The 19,018-nt window shown below is 46.6% G+C and overlaps 1 protein-coding gene across 25 annotated transcripts in view; it reads left to right on the plus strand.

The window, feature by feature from the left end:
- NRXN3 (neurexin 3) overlaps positions 1 to 19,018 on the plus strand; it is a 1,587,373-nt gene that overhangs the window by 92,229 nt on the left and 1,476,126 nt on the right. For all 25 annotated transcript variants that reach the window (XM_019646239.1, XM_019646240.1, XM_019646221.1 and 22 more), the window contains exon 3: positions 6,283 to 6,300. In XM_019646239.1, the coding sequence (XP_019501784.1) occupies positions 6,283 to 6,300 (18 nt within the window). The remainder of the gene's footprint in view (positions 1 to 6,282; positions 6,301 to 19,018) is intronic.

The following is a 19,018-nucleotide window of genomic DNA, read 5'->3' on the forward strand; positions in this document are numbered from 1 at the left end:
AGTCATATAAATGAGGTACAGTCAGTTCTGCCATAATGCGTGTTTCGAAAATGCAAATTTGTTCCAACGTGATTGATATATTAGGGAGCTATTTGAGCATAATAATTTTGCTTTTGATTATGCATGACTTCATCCGTAAGAAACACTAGGTGAAGGCAGAAAACTGCAGCCAGCTGAATCACGCTGTGTTCCTACACAAAATGCACACACCTCGAACTCAGTGTCTATGTATGTTATGAGCCAAACCCATCCACACCCGGTGTTACAACTTCCCATCCAATTTCAGATGACCCTTCTCTCACCCCTTCACAACAACTCACAAGCTTTCCACTTGTATGGCAAACTTCAGGTCTTTGTCAAGTGCTATACTCACGGTAGTGTTTGTGTACTTCTTAACCATTTAAAAATGGGTTCCTATCTTTTGTTTTTATTCATTGTTTATGGGACAATCTTCTACACAATTTCATAGGGCTGTTGTGAGGATACAATGAGTTACTACGTGGAAAGCATTTAACAGTAAGCCCTTGATTATTTCCGTTTTACAAGTATGAAGTGCTGAGGAGTTTTAAGCTTGCAATCTGTCAATCTCCTATCATCCCAGCAACTTGAATCACTCCTGAAAGACACTATGTGATATCAAAGCACAACACAATTGTTGCAAACACATGAACATAGGAAAGACGAAGAACTATAACAGTGGAAGTTATTTTCACCATCTTTATTATGTGTCACTGATAACATTTTAAGGTGTCAGACCCCGACTCCATTTTCCCTAGAAGCCTGTGGTTTTGACTGTGTGGTTTTGCATAGCACAGTGACTTTTAGGGATGTACAGGTGCTGCTAGCAGAACTGACTCACTGACATTATTCCCATGTACCTGAAGAAGAAGGTGAAGCAAAGAAATTGGCCCCAGATATTTTTAATAACAGGTGACAAAGCCAGGATTCAAACCCCTGGTTACTTTAGCCCCATGTCTATGTTCACAACTCCTAAAGCTTAAAAAAAAAAAAAAAAGTGCTACATGCCCTGATCTCTGATTGTATCTGTAACAAGTAAACTGCCTCATCTCCCAGCTGTCAGTCAAGTTCTGTTTTCTCCAGCCAGAGCCACTGCAGGCATGTTAGAGCCCCTCAGGTATTTGGGCACAGCAGCGACCCGGCCCACAGGAGTGCCATCCTTGTTCCTTCCTGCGTTTCATCCTGTGCTCCTCCCTGCCGCCGCCTTCCCAGGCTGGCTGGCACCTGACATAGCTCCATCTTGCAATCTGGAGTTATTAGCATCAAAGAACAAAAGCAAACAGCACCAGGGCTTGGGGGGCCCTGGCCTCTACAAAGGCGGATAAATGGGCTCTGTGTCGGGGATGAAGCTAACACCACCTGGCCTTTTGTGGAGAGACAACTCTTCCTGTGTTTGAAGAGCTCAGACACTGAGAGCCGGAGAGAGTCCCATAATGCAGGAAAGCTAGCCCCACCGCTGCTGGAAGTTTGCTTTAGCTTTCAACTAAAAAATCGTTTCTGTATTTGTTCCTGAAGGAGAGGGAAGAACCCTGTGCTCATTTTCCCCAGGGCAAGAAAAGACAGGCCTCTGGGAGAGGCAGTCTTTGCCTTTTTTTTTTTTTGTCTCCTAATGTCTAGTCGGGTGTAGTCCTCAGTGGAAGGCCTGCCCTGTTATTGGTGGGCCTGAGGCAAGACTATCAATGGAGGCCACTGGGCAGCCTCTCCTCTTCCCACCTTCAGCACCACCAGGGCCCACGGTGGTGTGGGCACCCAGCCTCCAGGAGGCCACAGCTCCTGCAAACAGCCTCCTGTTGGCCGTTTTCTGACACCACAGTACACACATCAGGGGGGTTGGGCTGCTGTGGGAGAATGGACCCTGGAAAGAGGTCGAAGCCCACGTGGATTGGGGATATTTGGGCAAGGAGTTCCAAGTACCGATGTGTACTCCACGAGGGGTCCGTGGCAAGTGTTGCTCGCTCTGGGTGGGAGCATCCATTTGGCTTTGGGGACCCTGCAGTTCCTGGGGTGGGATGTGGCACCTGCCTTCTTCCGTCCTTCTTGCTCTGGTGTTTCCACTGACCCTGATGGAAGGCAGGTGCTCAAAACATACTGGGGCAGGGGGATCCTGGTAAAAACAAATTCTGGCCCAGTCTGCAGCCACCTCTGTGAGGAAGGCCATGCTCAAACCCAGGATGGGGGAGCAAACCAGGAGAGGAAGGATTTGAAAGCTGCTGCTACCCTTCACCCACCCTCTTTGGCTTCACAATCAGGGAAGAAGTAAATTAGAGCATTGCCACCTCCACTCGGTACCCCATGGACACTTATGGCCTGTGCATGAACAACTTCAGCCCCGAGTGCATAGGATCAGTATGGTGAGTTTACAGTTCACAGGAAACCACTCCCTGCAGTTTGGGGGGAGATTTGGTGGTTCTAACTGCACAGGGGGGGAAAAGAAAGGACCCTTCATTGGCCACTGTTGCACTTGCAGAGTATAGCTTAGCAGGGGCGCTTTCCCACTTCCCCCTTCTTTTGGACTAGATCATCTCAAGAGGCAGGAGTCTGAGATTCTTGCCCCCACCCCAGCCCACCAGGAGCTATGGGGCATTGGGCTGGGCCACCCAGCCAGCCTCCTGCAGGCAAGGCCCAGCCAAACCTTCTGGGACCCCACCTGGTGAACTCTGCCTTGGGTGTGACCTATTTTCTAGGAGAGAAAATAGAATATAAATTTAAATGCAGTGGGGCTCTGGAAAACTACAGGCCCAGCAGTGTGAGAAAATGAAATAGCAGGAGGGAGCTGGGGAGTGCTGGCGTGGCCGAGGATGGCATCTCCCCTGGACCAGTCACATCGGGTTGTCCGCTGCCTTTGCTTCTGCAATTGCCCCCACTTTTATCTATTTAAGAAATTGATATGCATATTTACATGTGTATATTTCCTTTGGCTAATTCTGGGGCCCGATGCTTCTACCCCTACACAGACCCCAGGCTATATACCAACAGCAACCACAGACAGAGGGCACTGTGGAGATGGTCACCTTGGAAGTGGGGGCAGCAAAGCATGGAGTCACACACACCCAGAGCTGCGTCCTAAGGCGGGCTTCCTTGCTGTGTGACCACAAGAAAGATTTCTTTTTAAAATTTATTTTTATTTATTTATTTCTTTTGTACCCATGTCCTCTCATATATGAAGGTAATCAAATTACCAGCTAACATTGGTGGGGGGCTTTCCATATGCTGGGTACTGTTTTAAGCTCCTCACAACAACCCTAGGACGTAGGAACTATTATCACACCCGTTTTATGGATATGGAAACTGGAACACAGAAAGCTTAGGGAACTGGCACAAAGTCACACAGCCTGTGGAGCCAGCGCCTGAATCCTGGCAATCCAGCTGTGGTTTCCCATGACCTGGCCTGAGTCACATGCCTACTGTTGGAGCTAAGGTGGGATTGGGGGTGGGAGAGGGTGTTCCCCGGGAGACAGTTGGGGCTTGCTACTAAAAGAAGGGGGAAAGGATGCCGGACAGACAAAACAGCAGATGGATGCTGTTGAGATTTGGACCCCACCCTCTGCCCACCCCGCTCCGCTGTTTCACTCCTACCTTTGCCATTTCATTCTGTTGGTCAGAATTGAACGCAGAGATTCAAGTAGCTCGCTGCTTCTTGGGACAGGGGGCCAGGCGATACTGTGCCTCTCTGTTCCTCAAATTGGACATAATGCTCAAAATTGTCTCTAGGTCAGTACCATAGCCAGGAACCGAGCTTGGCCCGTCCCCAGCTGGAGAGGGTTTTTCCTGGTGGCCTCAATGGCCCTCTTTGCCAAGAAGAGAGGCTGTATCTTTTATGCACAGGACTAGAACTAGGCCAAATTAAGGCTTGAGGAGGGAAAACGCAAGAAATAAGAATAGAATTTGTTGTGGCTCCTGCTTTTGCTCACCCAGAACCTGTTAACTCCCTGTTGCCTCACTTCCCACTGAGGAGCAGAGAGGGAGGAGAAAGGACCCAGGAGAGGGGAGGGCCGGAGCAGCCGTGTTCACTCACACGTAGAAGAGATGAACGCAAGTCAGCGAAAGAAACACAGCGTCATTCCTGTGGTCTCTTGGTATTTCCAGGGAGCCATCTGGTCAACGTTTTTTGGTAATTCTTTCTGTGGTAATTCAAAATGATAACAATCAAAGCAGCTAATGTTTCTGCAGTGTTTGCCTTGTATTGAGTTAAGTGCTTTACAAGTGTTTAATCTCATTTAATTCTCGTAACACTGTCATGAGGGAGGCTCTGTCATCTTCCCATTTTGTAGCTGAGGAAAAGGACTCTTAGAGAGAGTTGGATGATTGACCCAAGGCCATCTAACAGGCTGAGATTTGAACCCAGACCTATCTGTCTTCAAAATTGAGGATTGTAACCACAATGCCCAAATGGGCAACTTAGTGTTGAAAGAGCTTTGGGGTCCAAGGTATCCTGTCTCCCTTGGGTCTTGGTGTCCCCAAAGAGTGTGTTTCTGAGAACAATAGCGTTGGCACTCCCACCGCTGAACTTGGCCACATATCCTGTTTAATGAAGGGGTATTTTAATGACGATATTCTAGACAATCTGTCAGGCATAGTTAATGGCCCTGCTTAGTTATTTATGCAGAATGTTTTCTCTTCCCACCTCTTCTATTTTGCCTGTTTTTTCCCCTCCCTGCTGCCATTCCACTTCTAAATTGAACAACTCACCAGAAAACCTGAAAGGGGTTGTGGCTGGGAAATGATTCAGAGCTCTCTAGAAGTCTGTTTGGGAAGATAGGGCTTCTTGCGGATTCAGGGCGTGGGCCGGAGAACTGCTCAGCTGTAGCTAGGGGGGTGCCCCTCCCCATGCTGCTGAGGAACAACTCCCTTGGGTCAGCACCTGGAGTTTTCTGGAGGAAGAGCCTTAAGTAACTGGCTGCAACTTTACAACTCTGATGGTAGCAAATTAGAGGCACAGAAGATAACCCATGACCCACTCATGGAATAGCTGGGAGGCACACACCCAGCTCCCCCATGGTTTCAAGGCACTTACTTTAGCTTGTAAATTGAATTCAGATTCCATACACCCTTGAGGGACCTGGGTTTCTGTTGAACGAATGTTGAACTGGGTGGGATTCAAGAGATCTTGGGTTTTTTCTAGTCTCTGTCCCTGAACTAGCTGTGTGACCTTGGGCAAGTCTCACATCCTCTTTCATCCTCCATCTTAACACTAAAGAATTAAACTAGATAATTAATGTCTTTGAATATCCCAGACCCACCATTCAATGATTCTAAGTGAGTCACCCAGATTTGCTCTGATGGCCACTGGTTTCCTGAAGCAGCCCCCTGTTTCTTCTCCTCTGCTGTAGCGTGTCCTCTCAGGTCAGTGCTTTGGGCAGCTCTTGGTTTGGCCTTTCCAGCATGGTTCTGTTTTACATTTGAGGGTAGGAGGAGGAGATTGTGTTCACGGAGATGATGGGAGTGGACTGGTCTTCATTTTTGAAAGTTCATTGGCTTAATTCAAATGTCAACCTTCCCAGGGCTGGACGTTTATTTGTAGATGTCAGGAGTGATTGCAAATGGCAATTCCTGTCATTAATGATGAGGTGAAAAGGAGAAAAATTAAAGGGGGAGGCAGAATTTCAAATTGTCTGGCAAATGATCTACTCACACACACTCTCATGCATGCACACATCCTGCTGTCTGTGATGAAGAATGGTCCCTGGGAATACTGGGGATGGAGGGAATTATAAATGTTTTGAGATCTTGTGTCCTTCGGCCCTATGTGATGAACAATGCTGCAACTTGCTCTTAATTCTTATGACTCTTTTTCTTTGTTCCTCAAAGCAGTGATTTATTATGATTTTTTCCTCTCTGCTGGGAAACCTTGCTTGACTTCATGTCCAGTGTTCTGTATCTGGAGGGGAAGAGGATTGGCTTGTGTGTTGGTATGCAGAAATCACCCAGAATATTTTAACCAATATTCTTGCAGGATTCCAGTCTGCTTGGCTCTTTGGAGCACTATCTGATTCCAGGAGGATGTCTTTCCGGACAGATGTGAAGCTCATCTCTCTTGCTACATGCACAGTGAACAGGGCGCTCGGCCCCTCGGCTTGCATGGGTGGTTTGTGGGTGAAGGTAGAGCTAAGTGTTCAGAAGCTGAGCACCTTTGGGGTCTTGCATGAACTTGATCGTCATGCAAGGGCACAATGCATTGTGTGTGTGTGTGTGCTAACACTCTTCTTCCTTTTTCTCTCCCTTTCTCTCCTCTCCCTTTCCCTCTCTTTGAAAATGCTGCCACAGATGTCAGTCAAGGTCCAGGTGAGTCTTTGTGTTTGCGCAGCTGCTGTGCAAATTTTCCCTCTGCCTTTTTGTGCATGGTGTGACTCTGAGTGAGACCTTTTTCTTAGGGAGCCTAAACAGAATAAAATTATAAGGATATTGCATTTTCATTGATTTAGGGTTAGAAGAAGAAATGCCTTGAATTGATGGATTCATATTGGTTTTGAAGAACCATTTTAAAATCAAAGAAATATGGTTGCCAAGCTCATACAATCACTTCCTTCGGATTCATATTTCTGGATGAATCGAGGAAATGGAAAATGGGCATTTTTGGAAAATACTTTTAAAAGTTGTCTTTAAGATATGGATTCTCCAATTGAATGAATATTTTTTGCCTTGTCTGCCATAAATCGATTTATGTTCTCTAGCTTCATGTAGTTGAAAATTGAAGATATGACATACTTCAATGCAGATAGGACATAGCATGGAAAACATGATGTGGGTGAAATATGGTTTCTTTCTTTTTATTCTAAGGAATAATCTTCCTTTTCCACAGTGAAATTAGCAATATATATTTTTTCATTATGTAACTTTTAATAATACATGCTCACTATAAAAAAAGGATTTTTTTGTCAATGAAATGAAGAACTGTCCTTATGATAATTGTGCATTTCTCCTTTTTAAATGCATACTCAGCCAGAGTCCTAATTTTAAGCAGTGTGTGTGTATATACACATATACATATATATGTGTGTATATACATATATATGTATACACATGCACACATACACACACACACAGACTCATATGAGAGGCTGCCACCATTTATAGATAAGAAGAGTCAAATGATTTAGAATGCTTTGGAGATCATGTTAAACTGGCTAGAACCCTGAGTTAAGAAGAAAAATTAACCCTAGCAAATGAGAAGGAGTATCATCTTTTAAAGGTATTTTCACATGTGTTTTCTTGTTTAGTCCTTTTACCATTTAATTCTTATAACATCAATACATTATATTCATTTTAATATGAGGGAAATTTAGGGACCAACAGGTTAAGCAGTTTGCCCAAAGTCATAGGGCTCAGCAGTGGTTGCAATGGGATTTGAACTTAGGACTTTCAGACTCCAAAGCCCATGCACACTTCATTCGAACATGGGTCCCATCACTGAAAATTCTCAGGGAGTGCAGATCTCATAAGTATTTCCTAATGGGACGATTGTTTATTTTTGCTTAGGTGTAATGTGATATTTCATTATTAGCAGACCTCTTTCCAAATGAATTTATCCTTAATTGTTTTTGAATATATAAAATAATCAACCAAACTTAGGAAGAGTTTCTTTGGATCACTGCCCTCCATGGGATAATATACACTATACGAGAATAATACAGTTGTCCCTAGCTACTGCAATGGATTTCTTCTTTTCTTCTGCTCACCTCCACCCCCCCACCCTTTTGAAAATAATTAGTGTTTGAATCAAAGCACGAAACAGCACTTCCTAGGAAGATACTATTAAACTCACTCCATCTTTTTGGTAATATTTTAGTTTAATCACTCACTCAACCAATATTTATTGAAAACCAACTATGTACCAGGCCTACCAACTGTGGTACCCTTCTAGGCACTAGGGATAAAAGAGTGACTAAAACAGAAGGCTGCCAACTTGGGCCAGTGAAGCACCGTCCTCCACAACTAGACTGAAGAACAAAACGACAGCAACTTGTCTGTTTCCCTTCCCTGATTCCCTAGCACTGTTCCCATCCCCCCAATTCCCCAATTAAAAAAAAACAAAAAGACAAAAAACAAACAGAAGGCAATCCCTGTCCTCATGGACCTGGACCTTTTTTATCCTAAATGGGGACAAACAATGAACTATAAGAGCTATATATGCAGATACGTATGTATATATTATGAATATGTATATATTACCTATATGTTGTGTCAGGTGGTGGGTGATTCGTGCTGTGGAGAAAAATGAAGTTGTTAATTTACAGAGGGTGGTCAGGGAGGGCCTCTCTGCTAAGATGATGTTTTCTGGGATGCCTTAAGAAGGTGAGGGAGTAAGGCCGACACTTCAAGCTTTGTTTGTAAAAGTGCCCCTTGGCTTAGCCCCTCGTCTTTCTGGCTTCCAGCAGAGATGTGACTCTCCGGTGTGCTGGGCCCTGTGTAGCAGCACCTAGCTGGGGGAATGAGTGGGTGCTGAAACCCAGCCTCTATTCCTTTTGCCAACCCCGTGCCCATGGGCTGTCTCTGACCATGGGGCACACTTTTCTAATTCTCACAAAGGCGCCATATTGGTCCTGGGTGAAACAGCATGGCAGGTGAGAGGCAGTGGACCCAGAGGCTCCCCTCCATCTCTTCAAAGGAGAGGAGGTCAGTGAGTGCTACCCTTCCTTAAACAACAGCAACTATAACTAGCACCGCTTCAATTTCACGGCCGTTATCTCGCTTTATTTTCCTAATAACCCTCTGAGGTGTGTCGCCTGTGCTGTGCTCCAATTCCACTGCTGAGGAGGTTAAGCGCTGTGCCGATGTCTCCTAGCTACTGAGTGGCAGGGCCAAGGGGGGATTCCAGTCGAATTCCAAACCTTGAGGTGTCAAGAGCTGATTGCCAATCCTGTCACCCCACTGACCCCTTGCTTTTTTGTGGTTTCTGAGCCTGAAGCAAATCACTAATTCAGAACCTTCCTTTGTGGCCCTGGGTGTGGCAGGAGGCGGCCTGAGCGGCCTGGCCCTGGTTGAGGATAGGGGGTGGCCTCCCACCTCTCTGAGCCCCTGAGGCAGTCTGGAGTCAGGGCCACTGTGGCTCAGAAACAAGAGCCTCTAGTGCTCTCTGATGTTTTTCCCCTTCCTCTTCGGGAGACAAATTGGGGATTTTATGAACTAATGTAACTATTTACCCAGCGGTCACTGGAAAGACTCTAAAGGGACAATTGATTAATTGTTTGATTTTACATATTGAGGAGATTGGTTAGAAGTAACCCTACTGTAAAACACAGTCAGAGATGGGGCCTGGCAAGACGGGCTCGGGACTCGGAGAGAGTATCCTGGGAAGCCGGGAGAAAAGGCGGAGATGCTATTTCACTGGACTTCCCATGTGGGAAAAGCCACAGCCTAATCTTTGGGAAGGAGTTTCAGCATCATAAAGTAGCCACGGGCATTTGTGCTGTGCTGACCTAAAGAAGGGGAGGGGGGCTCAGCACCCTTTGATTTGACTGTTCACATCACCCCTCCAGGCATGTATTGCCACCCTCTCTACGGACGAGGAAAAGGAGCCTCAGAGAGATTCTGTAACTGCCCACTGTGGCCAGCTGCTCCGTACAGGACCAGGGTCTCAGGCCTGTCTGCCTTCAGAGCCTGTGCTCCTTTTCTTCGAAAGCCTGGCATGTCCAGGGCAGAGCTATGGGGGCATCTTACCCATGCCTGCCTTCCCAACTCTTTACACGGTACATGGCACATAGTAGGACCTCAAAAACGTTGGCTGAGCAGGAAGTGTGGCCACAAGCACCAGGAGTGTCCCAGGACATGCTGGCGCTCAGAGACTATCCTGCCCCAGGAGTGCAACTCTCTTACTTTTCAGAGGAGGAAACTGAGGCTGGGGAGGGGAAGGGACATCTCCAAGGCCATGGAACCCTTTCGTGACCTGGAAGGGACTACTGTCTGGCTCTTATCCAATGCTCCTGGCCCGCAGGGATTTGTCACTGGTCTCCCCAGGCTGCCTGTAGGACAGGAGTGGACAGTCCAGTCCCAGCCCTGCTGTACCGTGCAGCAGCCTCAGGCCTCTCCCCTCTGCCCGTGTGTCCCAGAATTCCCTGCCAAGGGGAGAGGAAGCCGTTTCGAGGGGGTGGGGGTGGAGGGGGGAATGGGCTTGGTTAGAAGAAGGATTTGGAGGCAAGAAACTGTGCTGTGGCCTGGGGCTATGAGACCCCTTCTTTCTCCTCCCCCAAGCTTCTCCCTCCAGCCAGGAGGGGCTGTTTATGATGCTCCAATGATAGACTCTCTCCTCAGAAGGGATAATTTCTCAGGCTCTGCCTGCTGATTAGAGCTGGAATTTAAATGAATAACTGTGACCTTGTGGAAGTGCCCTAGTTATTCAGAGGCCCGATGAGGAAATAGGCCTCTCACTTCAGTCCATCAGAGCCCTGGCAGGTGTGGGAGGAGGGGCTGCTGTCTGCCAGGGCTCAGAGGAGGTCTTCTGTTGCCGAAAGCCACTGACTGCCTTTGCTGCAGCCTCCCTCTGCTGTCTCTTGCTCTCTGCCCCCTTTCAGTTTAAGTCATCTCAGGGCTGTCCTTGGAGACGGCACATAATTATTTGTCCTGAGCCCCACCCTGTCTCCAGGGGGGACACTGAGTCCAGCCTGAGGGGCGCTGTTCTAAACCTGCAGTCAGGCGGCAGCACCTGATATGTCTGACTTGTGTTTATGGACACAAAGGGTTTGCCGGAGAAGCTCGCTGCTCAGAGGTGACCACCCAACCTGCAGCGTCAGACGCACCCAAGAGCTTGTTAGAAAGGCAGAGTCTCAGGCCTCACCCCAGACAGACCCTGAGGTGTATACAACTTCATGTTCGAGACACACTGACCTAAAATTCCCAGTCTCCCTTCCCCTTTGGGGCCAACCAGATTATGTTTACCGAGGAAGGCGCATCCCACTTTGCCAAAGCCCTATGCCTCATCTGTTCTGCGGGCACAGCATGGAATATCCACTTCTGGGTTGAGAGGGAGGGAGAGATTAGGGAAGGAAAGGGGACTGAATAGTTATTGACCACTTAGTCATTGTTCAGGCAGATTCCATGTAAAAGTTTATGTGCTGTGAGGCAGGAGAGCTTAGGATAGATATGCAAGGTACCGCACACTAAGGCTCGCGGGCCAAATCCAGCCCTCTGCTTCGTTTCCTATGGCCTTCAAGGTAAGGATGAGTTTCCACTTTTTAAATCATTGAAAGCAATCAAAGGAAGAATAATTAGTGATGCACTAATTTTATGAAATTCAATTCCGGTGTTTTTAGATAAAGTTTTGTTGGCACAAAGGCACACTTGTTTGTTTCTGTACCATCTACAGCTGCTTTGCAAAGTCAGAGTGGAGTTGCTGTGACAGAGACCCTAGGGTCTGCAAAGCCTGAAAAATTTACCACCTGATGCTTTGCAGGAAAAGCTTGCCACCGCTAGGCAGAGCACAGATTCGGAGCCAGATGCCAGGGTTGACAACCTGGCTTCATCCCAGCACCACCCAGCATGACCTGTTCAAGTTGCTTTGCCTCTGTGGACCCTACTTTCCTCACTGTAAAATGGGGATAGTAAGTGTCTACATCAGGGGGCTGTTGTGAAGATTAAGTGAGCTCATGCGTGTCACATCTTTAGAACAGTGTTTGGCATATAGTAAACAATGCATCCATGAGCTATTATTGTAAGTTATCTTGTTTGGTCCTTTCCACATGTGTTGATGAAGACACAGGCTCAGAAAGGTTTCAGAACAAAACAAAACAAATTCTCTCACCTGTGTCTTGGTCTCCCTAACTGTTGGGAGGCACGTTCCCCTTGCTATGCTGTCGAGCCCCCCTAAACACACCTGCTCTTCTCTCCTTGTCACACATTTTCTCCCATCTGGCCTCATCTTTCTGCTTTCAGGGAAGAGGTCCCTCAAACTTAGAACCAGGCCAATATTGCTCTCAAGTGAGGCTTAGGAATACCGGAAAGGGAAGTGACATTTTAGAGGACCTCAGGCACCTACCACTTCACAGATGAAGAACCTTGGGCTCAGAGATGTTATATCCTTTGTCCAAGAAGCAGGTATGATGGCTATGAGGATTTAAGTGCAGGTCTGAGATCTCTGCTCTGTGGTCTGCCTCCTTCTGGCTCTGCCACTTTCCCCAGGTGCTGTGTGGCCTTGGGTAAGCCGTGTGACCTCTCTGGGCATCAGGCTGCTTTTCTCTAATGTGATGAATTGAAATCATATAATCTCTTAGGCTTCATTCATTCATTCTAGGATCTATGATTAGGCCATCTGACTGAGATGCCTTGGGGAACAGCAGTCAGGGAAATAAATGCCTTCTTCTTTATTATCAAAGACTTACCGCTCCTAACTCCAGTAATACCTGAAATATATTTTGTCTTTTCTTTCCTGTTCTTTTGGGCCATAGTCTCGCTTGCCTTTCTTCCTTATTTATTAGGAAAAATACCTGACATTTATTGAGCTTGCATTTTGAGCCTGTCCTGAAATACTAAGTTTTTTCATTTATCATTTCTTCTTTTGACATCCCCAGGAGGTAGATTCTGTCATGAGACCCATTTCACCCAGGAACAAACTGAGGCTCAGAGACAATAACTCATGACCCAGTAAAAAGCAGTGGAGCAGGATGCAAACCCTGGTATGTGTGGTCCTGGGGACACCTCACGGGCAGCTGCACCAGGATGCACCCCTGTGAAGGTACACTCCTGTTCACTCCTATAGGCCCTGGGCCTAGAACAGAGCCAGCACATCATAGGCACGGAATAAACACTTGTTCAATGAATGAATAGTGCTCAGGACTCAGCTCTTCGTTTTACCCCAAGTCCCTCTGCTTTTTATTGGGGTTCAGCCTGAGATAGAAGAAAACTGAACCAGTCTTTATTCAGTGCCCATCTTGGGCTCGGCTCAGCACGGGGTGTGCAGGCTGGAGGGAAATCCACTACTGCTGCGCGTCACTGGATTGGAAAGGGGCCCTCGGCTGGGCTCGCAGTGCTCAGCTTTCAGCCAATTTCCCGGCGGGGGCCCGGGAGGACCCCCTTGGCTCCCGTCGTCGTTCTTGATGAGTAAGAGTGAGTCAGGAGAGGCTTTCCAGCCTGTCTCCAGCTTTGCCTAACTCGTGGAAGCAGATCCCTGGGCCTCGGTGACTTCGTTTTTTAGGGTCTTGTAACGTCCCCGTCTTGAGTGTCTTGGCATGCCAGACTCACTGCAGTGCTGCTGACAGTTCCATTCTGTTTCTCAGTTCCAGAGGGCAAGGTCAGAGTTAGAACTGGGGAAAATCATTAGAGATACCCTGTCGTCTCAGTGGGATAGTACTGCTGTCCCACCCTGGTTTTGCCAAATGTGTGGGGACTGTATTTGTTGCTCCAATGATGAGGAGACATTGGTGGCATTCCCTAGGAAGGGGCAATGAATGCTAAACATGATGCAATGTGTGGGCAGGTCTCATTCAAAAAGATTCATGCTGCTCAAAATGCCATTGGTGAGACCAAAGAGAAGCCAGTGTAGACCATTTTCTTTCTTATACAGGAGGGGAAACTGAGGCCATAGAATTTCCATGTAGCTCAGCTCAGTCACACAGCTTACTTATGGCGGCCTCGGAGACGCTCCTCGTCTGTAGACCTGCCTAGGGAAGTCAGGAAAGGATCTGGGGGTGAGGTAGTCAGTTCGCAGGGCTGGGCCTCAGGACGAGGAAGGAGATGGACTGTGGCTGAAAGTTCAGGACAGTGGGTCCCCTTGTGGGGCAACTTACCTGACTGTGACCGTGGTGTGAGGATACCTGGCAGGCGGGCTGCTAGAGCTGCAAGCTTACTGGAGAAATGGCATTGACCTGAGATGGTGGGTGGGGTAGAGAGAGGGCCTGGATATACCAGTCACCTAAATAATGGCAGCAATGACTGCAAGCTTTCGAGCTCTTCCCATGGGCCATGAACTGTGCTAAGTGCTTTCCATATGTGGCTGCTCGTGATTGTCACAGTGATCCTGAGAAGATATTTTATGAGCACATCTAATAGGGCAGGTAGTGGGGATGCAGGCATGGATAAGTTCTCAAAGTGAGAGACAGATATTTTGCAGGAAAAGAAGCACAGGAAAATTAACTTGCTCAATGTCCCACAGTTAGTAGGAGACAGAGCTGGGATTTGAATCCAGGTCTTGGGTTATGTAGAGCAGTGGTTTGCAAACTCTGGTAAGCATCCAGAAATAACCTGGAGACCTAACGAATGAGATCTGGGCTCATTAAAGTGAGATATTTCCCCCAGGGGTTTCTGATATGACCGAAGTTTGAGAACCACTGTTTTCAAGGAAAGTGAGCTAGGGGGTGAAGGGACTTGAAAGCTTCAGGCTTAGCCGCTATTGTAGACCCTACAAGCATTCGGAGAGGGTGGGAAGTTGGGATGAATGATCTCCCCATTGTCTGAGCACGCATGGCACCTTAGGTCACGGGGCTAGTAGAACCGCCATCATAATACACTATAGTCAGTTATGCATTGTCCTCCATGTGACCCTCATTGGCCACCGTGGGCTGTTGAAGGACAGAGTGTCCTACTCCTTGAGAACTTATCCATGCCTGCATCCCCACTACCTGCCATATTATATGTGCTCATGAAACTTTGTTGTGAGAATCAGCATTTCAAGGATGGAAAGGACCCCAAAGATTGTCAAGCCTCTTTGTGCACTTATAGAATCCCTTCTATAAGAGTTTATTCAGACTTGTCTTGAACCCCTGCGGTGATGAGCAACTCCTTGCTCCTTAGCCATTCTTCCAAGCTCTTATTCTGAGTCACTATAGCTCTCACCACTTGTATTGCTTCCAGCCCTTGGAGACACACAGAATAGATCTAATTATACTCCCAGTGTTTGAAGACAGGGCTTTTGTCTTTAAGGATTTTCTTTTCTAAAGGGTAAAACATCTCCAGTGTCTTTGGGCATTCTCATACAAGGGTTTTATGTTCTTTTTATGTTCATTATTCTCAGAAAAATGACTTTTTTTTGGGTATCCTTTCCAAACAAAGATGCCCACATCACATATAGTATTATGGATATGTCCCAACCAGTTCATTATAGAGTAATCCCATTACCCCCTTTTTCTAGACTCCCTATATCTATTAATGATAATGCCAATCCCCTTAGCTTTTTTTTAATGATTGTAGTAATAAGTTGAACTTAAAGGCACTGGAAGTCTTTTCTATTTTGTGTGTGCTGCTGCAAAGCCATTCTCTCCCGCTCCTGCACTGTGCAATGGTTTATTTGACTTAGACTTGGGACCATTCTTTGATTTGGTTCAATTCAGCCCTGGATTTTGAAAATCTAGCATACTATGATCTATGGGAGTGCAGTTCTTTCATCTAGCAAGCCAGCTGTCCCTCTCAGCTTCATGCCATTCATGATTGAAGAGCTATTTTAGAGATGTTCTTGACAAGTTGGAGAGCAAAGACTTCTTGTTTGGGAAGAGTTTCTTCTAAAAGTTCTAATTGCCTATCCTTTAGTCCTTAGAGTGTCAAGCATAACTGCCTTCATCTCTCTTCCTTCCATGCTATTCATACATGGGGAAACCCTGCTTCTTGCCCCCTAAAGAGGTGGAATAGATTGGGAAGGTGCTGCAGATCCTCTACCATGTATTTATGCCATAAAGAAGCTGTTGGTGATTCATGGGTGACAATAGAAGAAATGATTTCTGTTTAGTCTATTCACCAGGCTGGAAGAGCAAAGTTGGGTGAGAGGCACACAGTGGATGGATGGGCTAGTACAGTTATAGCCTCCAAAGGGCTTAGTGGTGAGGATGGAACATGTTGGCATCATGGAAGGGCAAATCCAGAGGCTAGGACCTGGGTGGCACCTGCCTTGGAGAATTAGCACCAGGCTCTCTTCTGGAAACCATCATCATTGTCGGTCCAACTGTTCATTTCATCCCCAGTCCTGTGCAAGGCTGTGGAAGAGCCAAAATCGTATATGGAAACAGGCAATCTTCCCAAGTGTCAGCTCATGGTTTCCCTTAGGTGATTCATTGAAGTTTTGGTCAGTGCTTATCTTTCTGATTATAGGTGGTGTTCTTAGTTTGAACCATTGAAAATTGTCATTTTTGTAGGCCAAAACCAGTCAAATATCAACAGTTGCATATGATTCAAACCAATAGCTGTTTGGCCTCTTTGGAGACCATCTTAGTTCATAGGAGCATAGCATCTTGGAGTTGGATTGGATTTTAGGTAGTTATGTTAAAAAATCCCACCCTGAATCTCTTCTATGGACCCTCTGTTCTTGCAGAATGTGCTTGCTCCTTTGTCTTGCAGCTTTCAAAATGCTTGAAGGCAGTTCTCATGTCCGTATCTAGCTCTCTCTGATTTGGGCTGTATGTAGCAGTTCCTTCGGCCGTTATGCATGTCACATGGTTTGGGCCCCTTACCATTCTGATTTTTCTTTGGACACACTCCACCTGCTTCATACCCTTCCTAGCATACGGCCCCATTCTCTGAACCAAAATTCTAGATTTAGTACTGTCTGTGCTGAGACAAGGTGGGACTATTGACTTCTTTCAATTTCGATGGGAGGGGCGAGGTAGGGAGTTATGCTTAAGTGCTAGAGTTTACATTTGCCCCTTAAACTTAAATTTCACTTCTGCCTGTTCACATCCTTTTGGATGCTGATTCTGATATCTAACAAACGAGCTATTCCTTTCAGCTTTCGTTCACCACAACATCTGGACATCATGCCATGGATGTTCTCAGCCAGGTCATTGATCAAAATGTTGAGCAGGCCCAGGCTCTGCTGCAGAACACTGGTGAACCCTTGATAGAACAAGGAAACCAAAGTCCATAAGGAAGTCAGGGAAATGCTCGGTGAAGGGCTGATGTGAGGCACAATTATGGATGTAGGTGGAGGTTTTCTTCAGACCCCCGCCTCTTCCCTTTAAGCATTCTTCTCCCCAGTCCCACCCTGTCCTTCCCCTGCACCCTCCCCCCTGCCCACAGTGGCCGACTCCCTCAACCTGTGACTGCATGCCTGTCCTTCCTTCACTCACATGTCCCTGTGCCACCCCTGTCGCTGAAGAAAGGTCTTTGGCTTGGCTTCCTAATGGTCCCACGCATAGGAAGTGTCAATGACTGAGGAGCCTGAGTGCGTCTTATGTTCAGATTTGCATGTTCACGAGGAAAGTGACTTAATAACCTCAAAAAGTGAAAGGAAAAGCTTCACGTTTGCCTAGAATCTGTGGATGGGGGTCGAGGAGAGGGAGACAGTGACCATTTGAAAGGAGCATGCCCCCGCTGCTCCTTATAGCGTGCTCAACCAGGGTCAGAGATGAAGTTGAGCTAATGTCCAGGCACTCTTTTCTGCTCCTGAATTTCCTAAGACATGTGTCTTCTCTTCTCTACCAACACTGAATTAGACAGGATCGCTAGTGTCATGGTTACCATCACAGCCTGGAGAGCCCATCTGTTGGCTTCGAATCCTCACTTCACCCCTTATGAAGTAGTGCGACTTTGGCTTTCGGTGTTGCTTTCCCCACCTGTAAAATGGAAATTACAGCAGTGCCTATTCCACAGAGTTGTATTTAATGAGATGACACATAGCCATGCCTTGTCTATGGTAAACAGTCAACAAATATTAGCTACTGTTGTAATTGTCTGTTTTTTTTTCCTACCAAGTATACTGAATTTCCTCTCTTTTAAGTGCTTAAAATGCTGAGATGTGTATTTCTTGACCCCCCTTCTCCCTTTTCCAAATTCCTGGTCACCCTGCAGACACTGTCACTTGCGGCTCCTTACCTTCACTGCCTCCTTAGTTCCTCCGGAAACATCAGGTGAATGTTTCCATTACCTTCTGATTTTACGTAATTATTCTTTACAAAAGTCCTTGTGGCTTCATAAGAATTCAGCATTGGCACTTGGCACTTGCAGCAATTAGTGACATTTAATTTTTCTACTTCCGTGTGGAAAAAGAGATGATATATGTAGATTTTACACTGGGATAAAAGTTACCCTGAGAGTGAATGAAAGAAAAGTCTTGGCAGAGATAACTTGCTTTTTTTTACCCTCCGAATCTTTTTTTTTTCCCTCCCATGAGCAACTTCCTTCCTCCCCTGAAATACTTTCCCCAATTACTCAGCCAGAGTGAAGGAAGGATGCATGGATTGAAAATCATCTGTGGTAGGTGGGATATTACAGACTTGAGGGGGAGACAGTATTAGCTTAAATGATGGAGGCCTCCACCTCCTGGCCTGGCTCCTAACATGACATCTTCTTCTTGCCTGTTTCAGTAAATGGTTTCTAGTCTCTGTATTAGTCATTCTCATGACAGGCTTCAAGATGGCCACAGCTGCTTACAAATGACTTCGCGTTCATAGCCATTTCCATTCTCCCAAGCTGCAAAAGCAACCATCTCCACGGGGATTTTCCCAAAGGATGTAACATAGTTTAGAGGGCCATACGTATATTTTGCATGTAATTTACATATGATTTGCAGTCTGTTCTAAGGCAATTTCAACTGTGTATGTCTTACCTACTGGCGATCTTTTTCACCTCTTGTTCTTGCATATATCCTGAGAACCTGAGTACACCAGACAGAGATAGGCACAAGAAGGGTGGAATATAGGTCGGGGAGGAGGGAGAGGAAGGGTAAAAAATATCAGACATCTTGTTGGGATCCAGAATGGTCCCTGGATCCAGTTAGGGTAGCACTTGTTAGGGTGGACTTCTAGATAGGAGACACTTCAGTTGCTTTCTGATTTTTTTGTAATTATTATTATTTTTTTTTAAAGATTTTTATTGGGGAACTGGGGGGATGGGAACAGCATTGGGGAATTGGGGGATGGGGAACAGACAAGTTGCTGTCGTTTTGTTCTTCAGTCTAGTTGTGGAGGACGTTGCTTCACTGGCCCAAGCTGGCGCCATCATTGCGCTCTTCCCGGGTGAGGCAGATCAGTCGCCGGCTTCTGGATGGCTGCTCATGGCGGCTGCTGGCCGCTCACTCTGGCTGCTGGCTACACACGGTAGCCCATGGCAACCCACTGCCACAGGGGCTGCAGCCTATGCCGTCGCCGGC

This window comes from Hipposideros armiger, unplaced genomic scaffold (assembly GCF_001890085.2).
Source record: "Hipposideros armiger isolate ML-2016 unplaced genomic scaffold, ASM189008v1 scaffold_99, whole genome shotgun sequence".
In the NCBI taxonomy this organism is placed as follows: domain Eukaryota; kingdom Metazoa; phylum Chordata; class Mammalia; order Chiroptera; family Hipposideridae; genus Hipposideros; species Hipposideros armiger.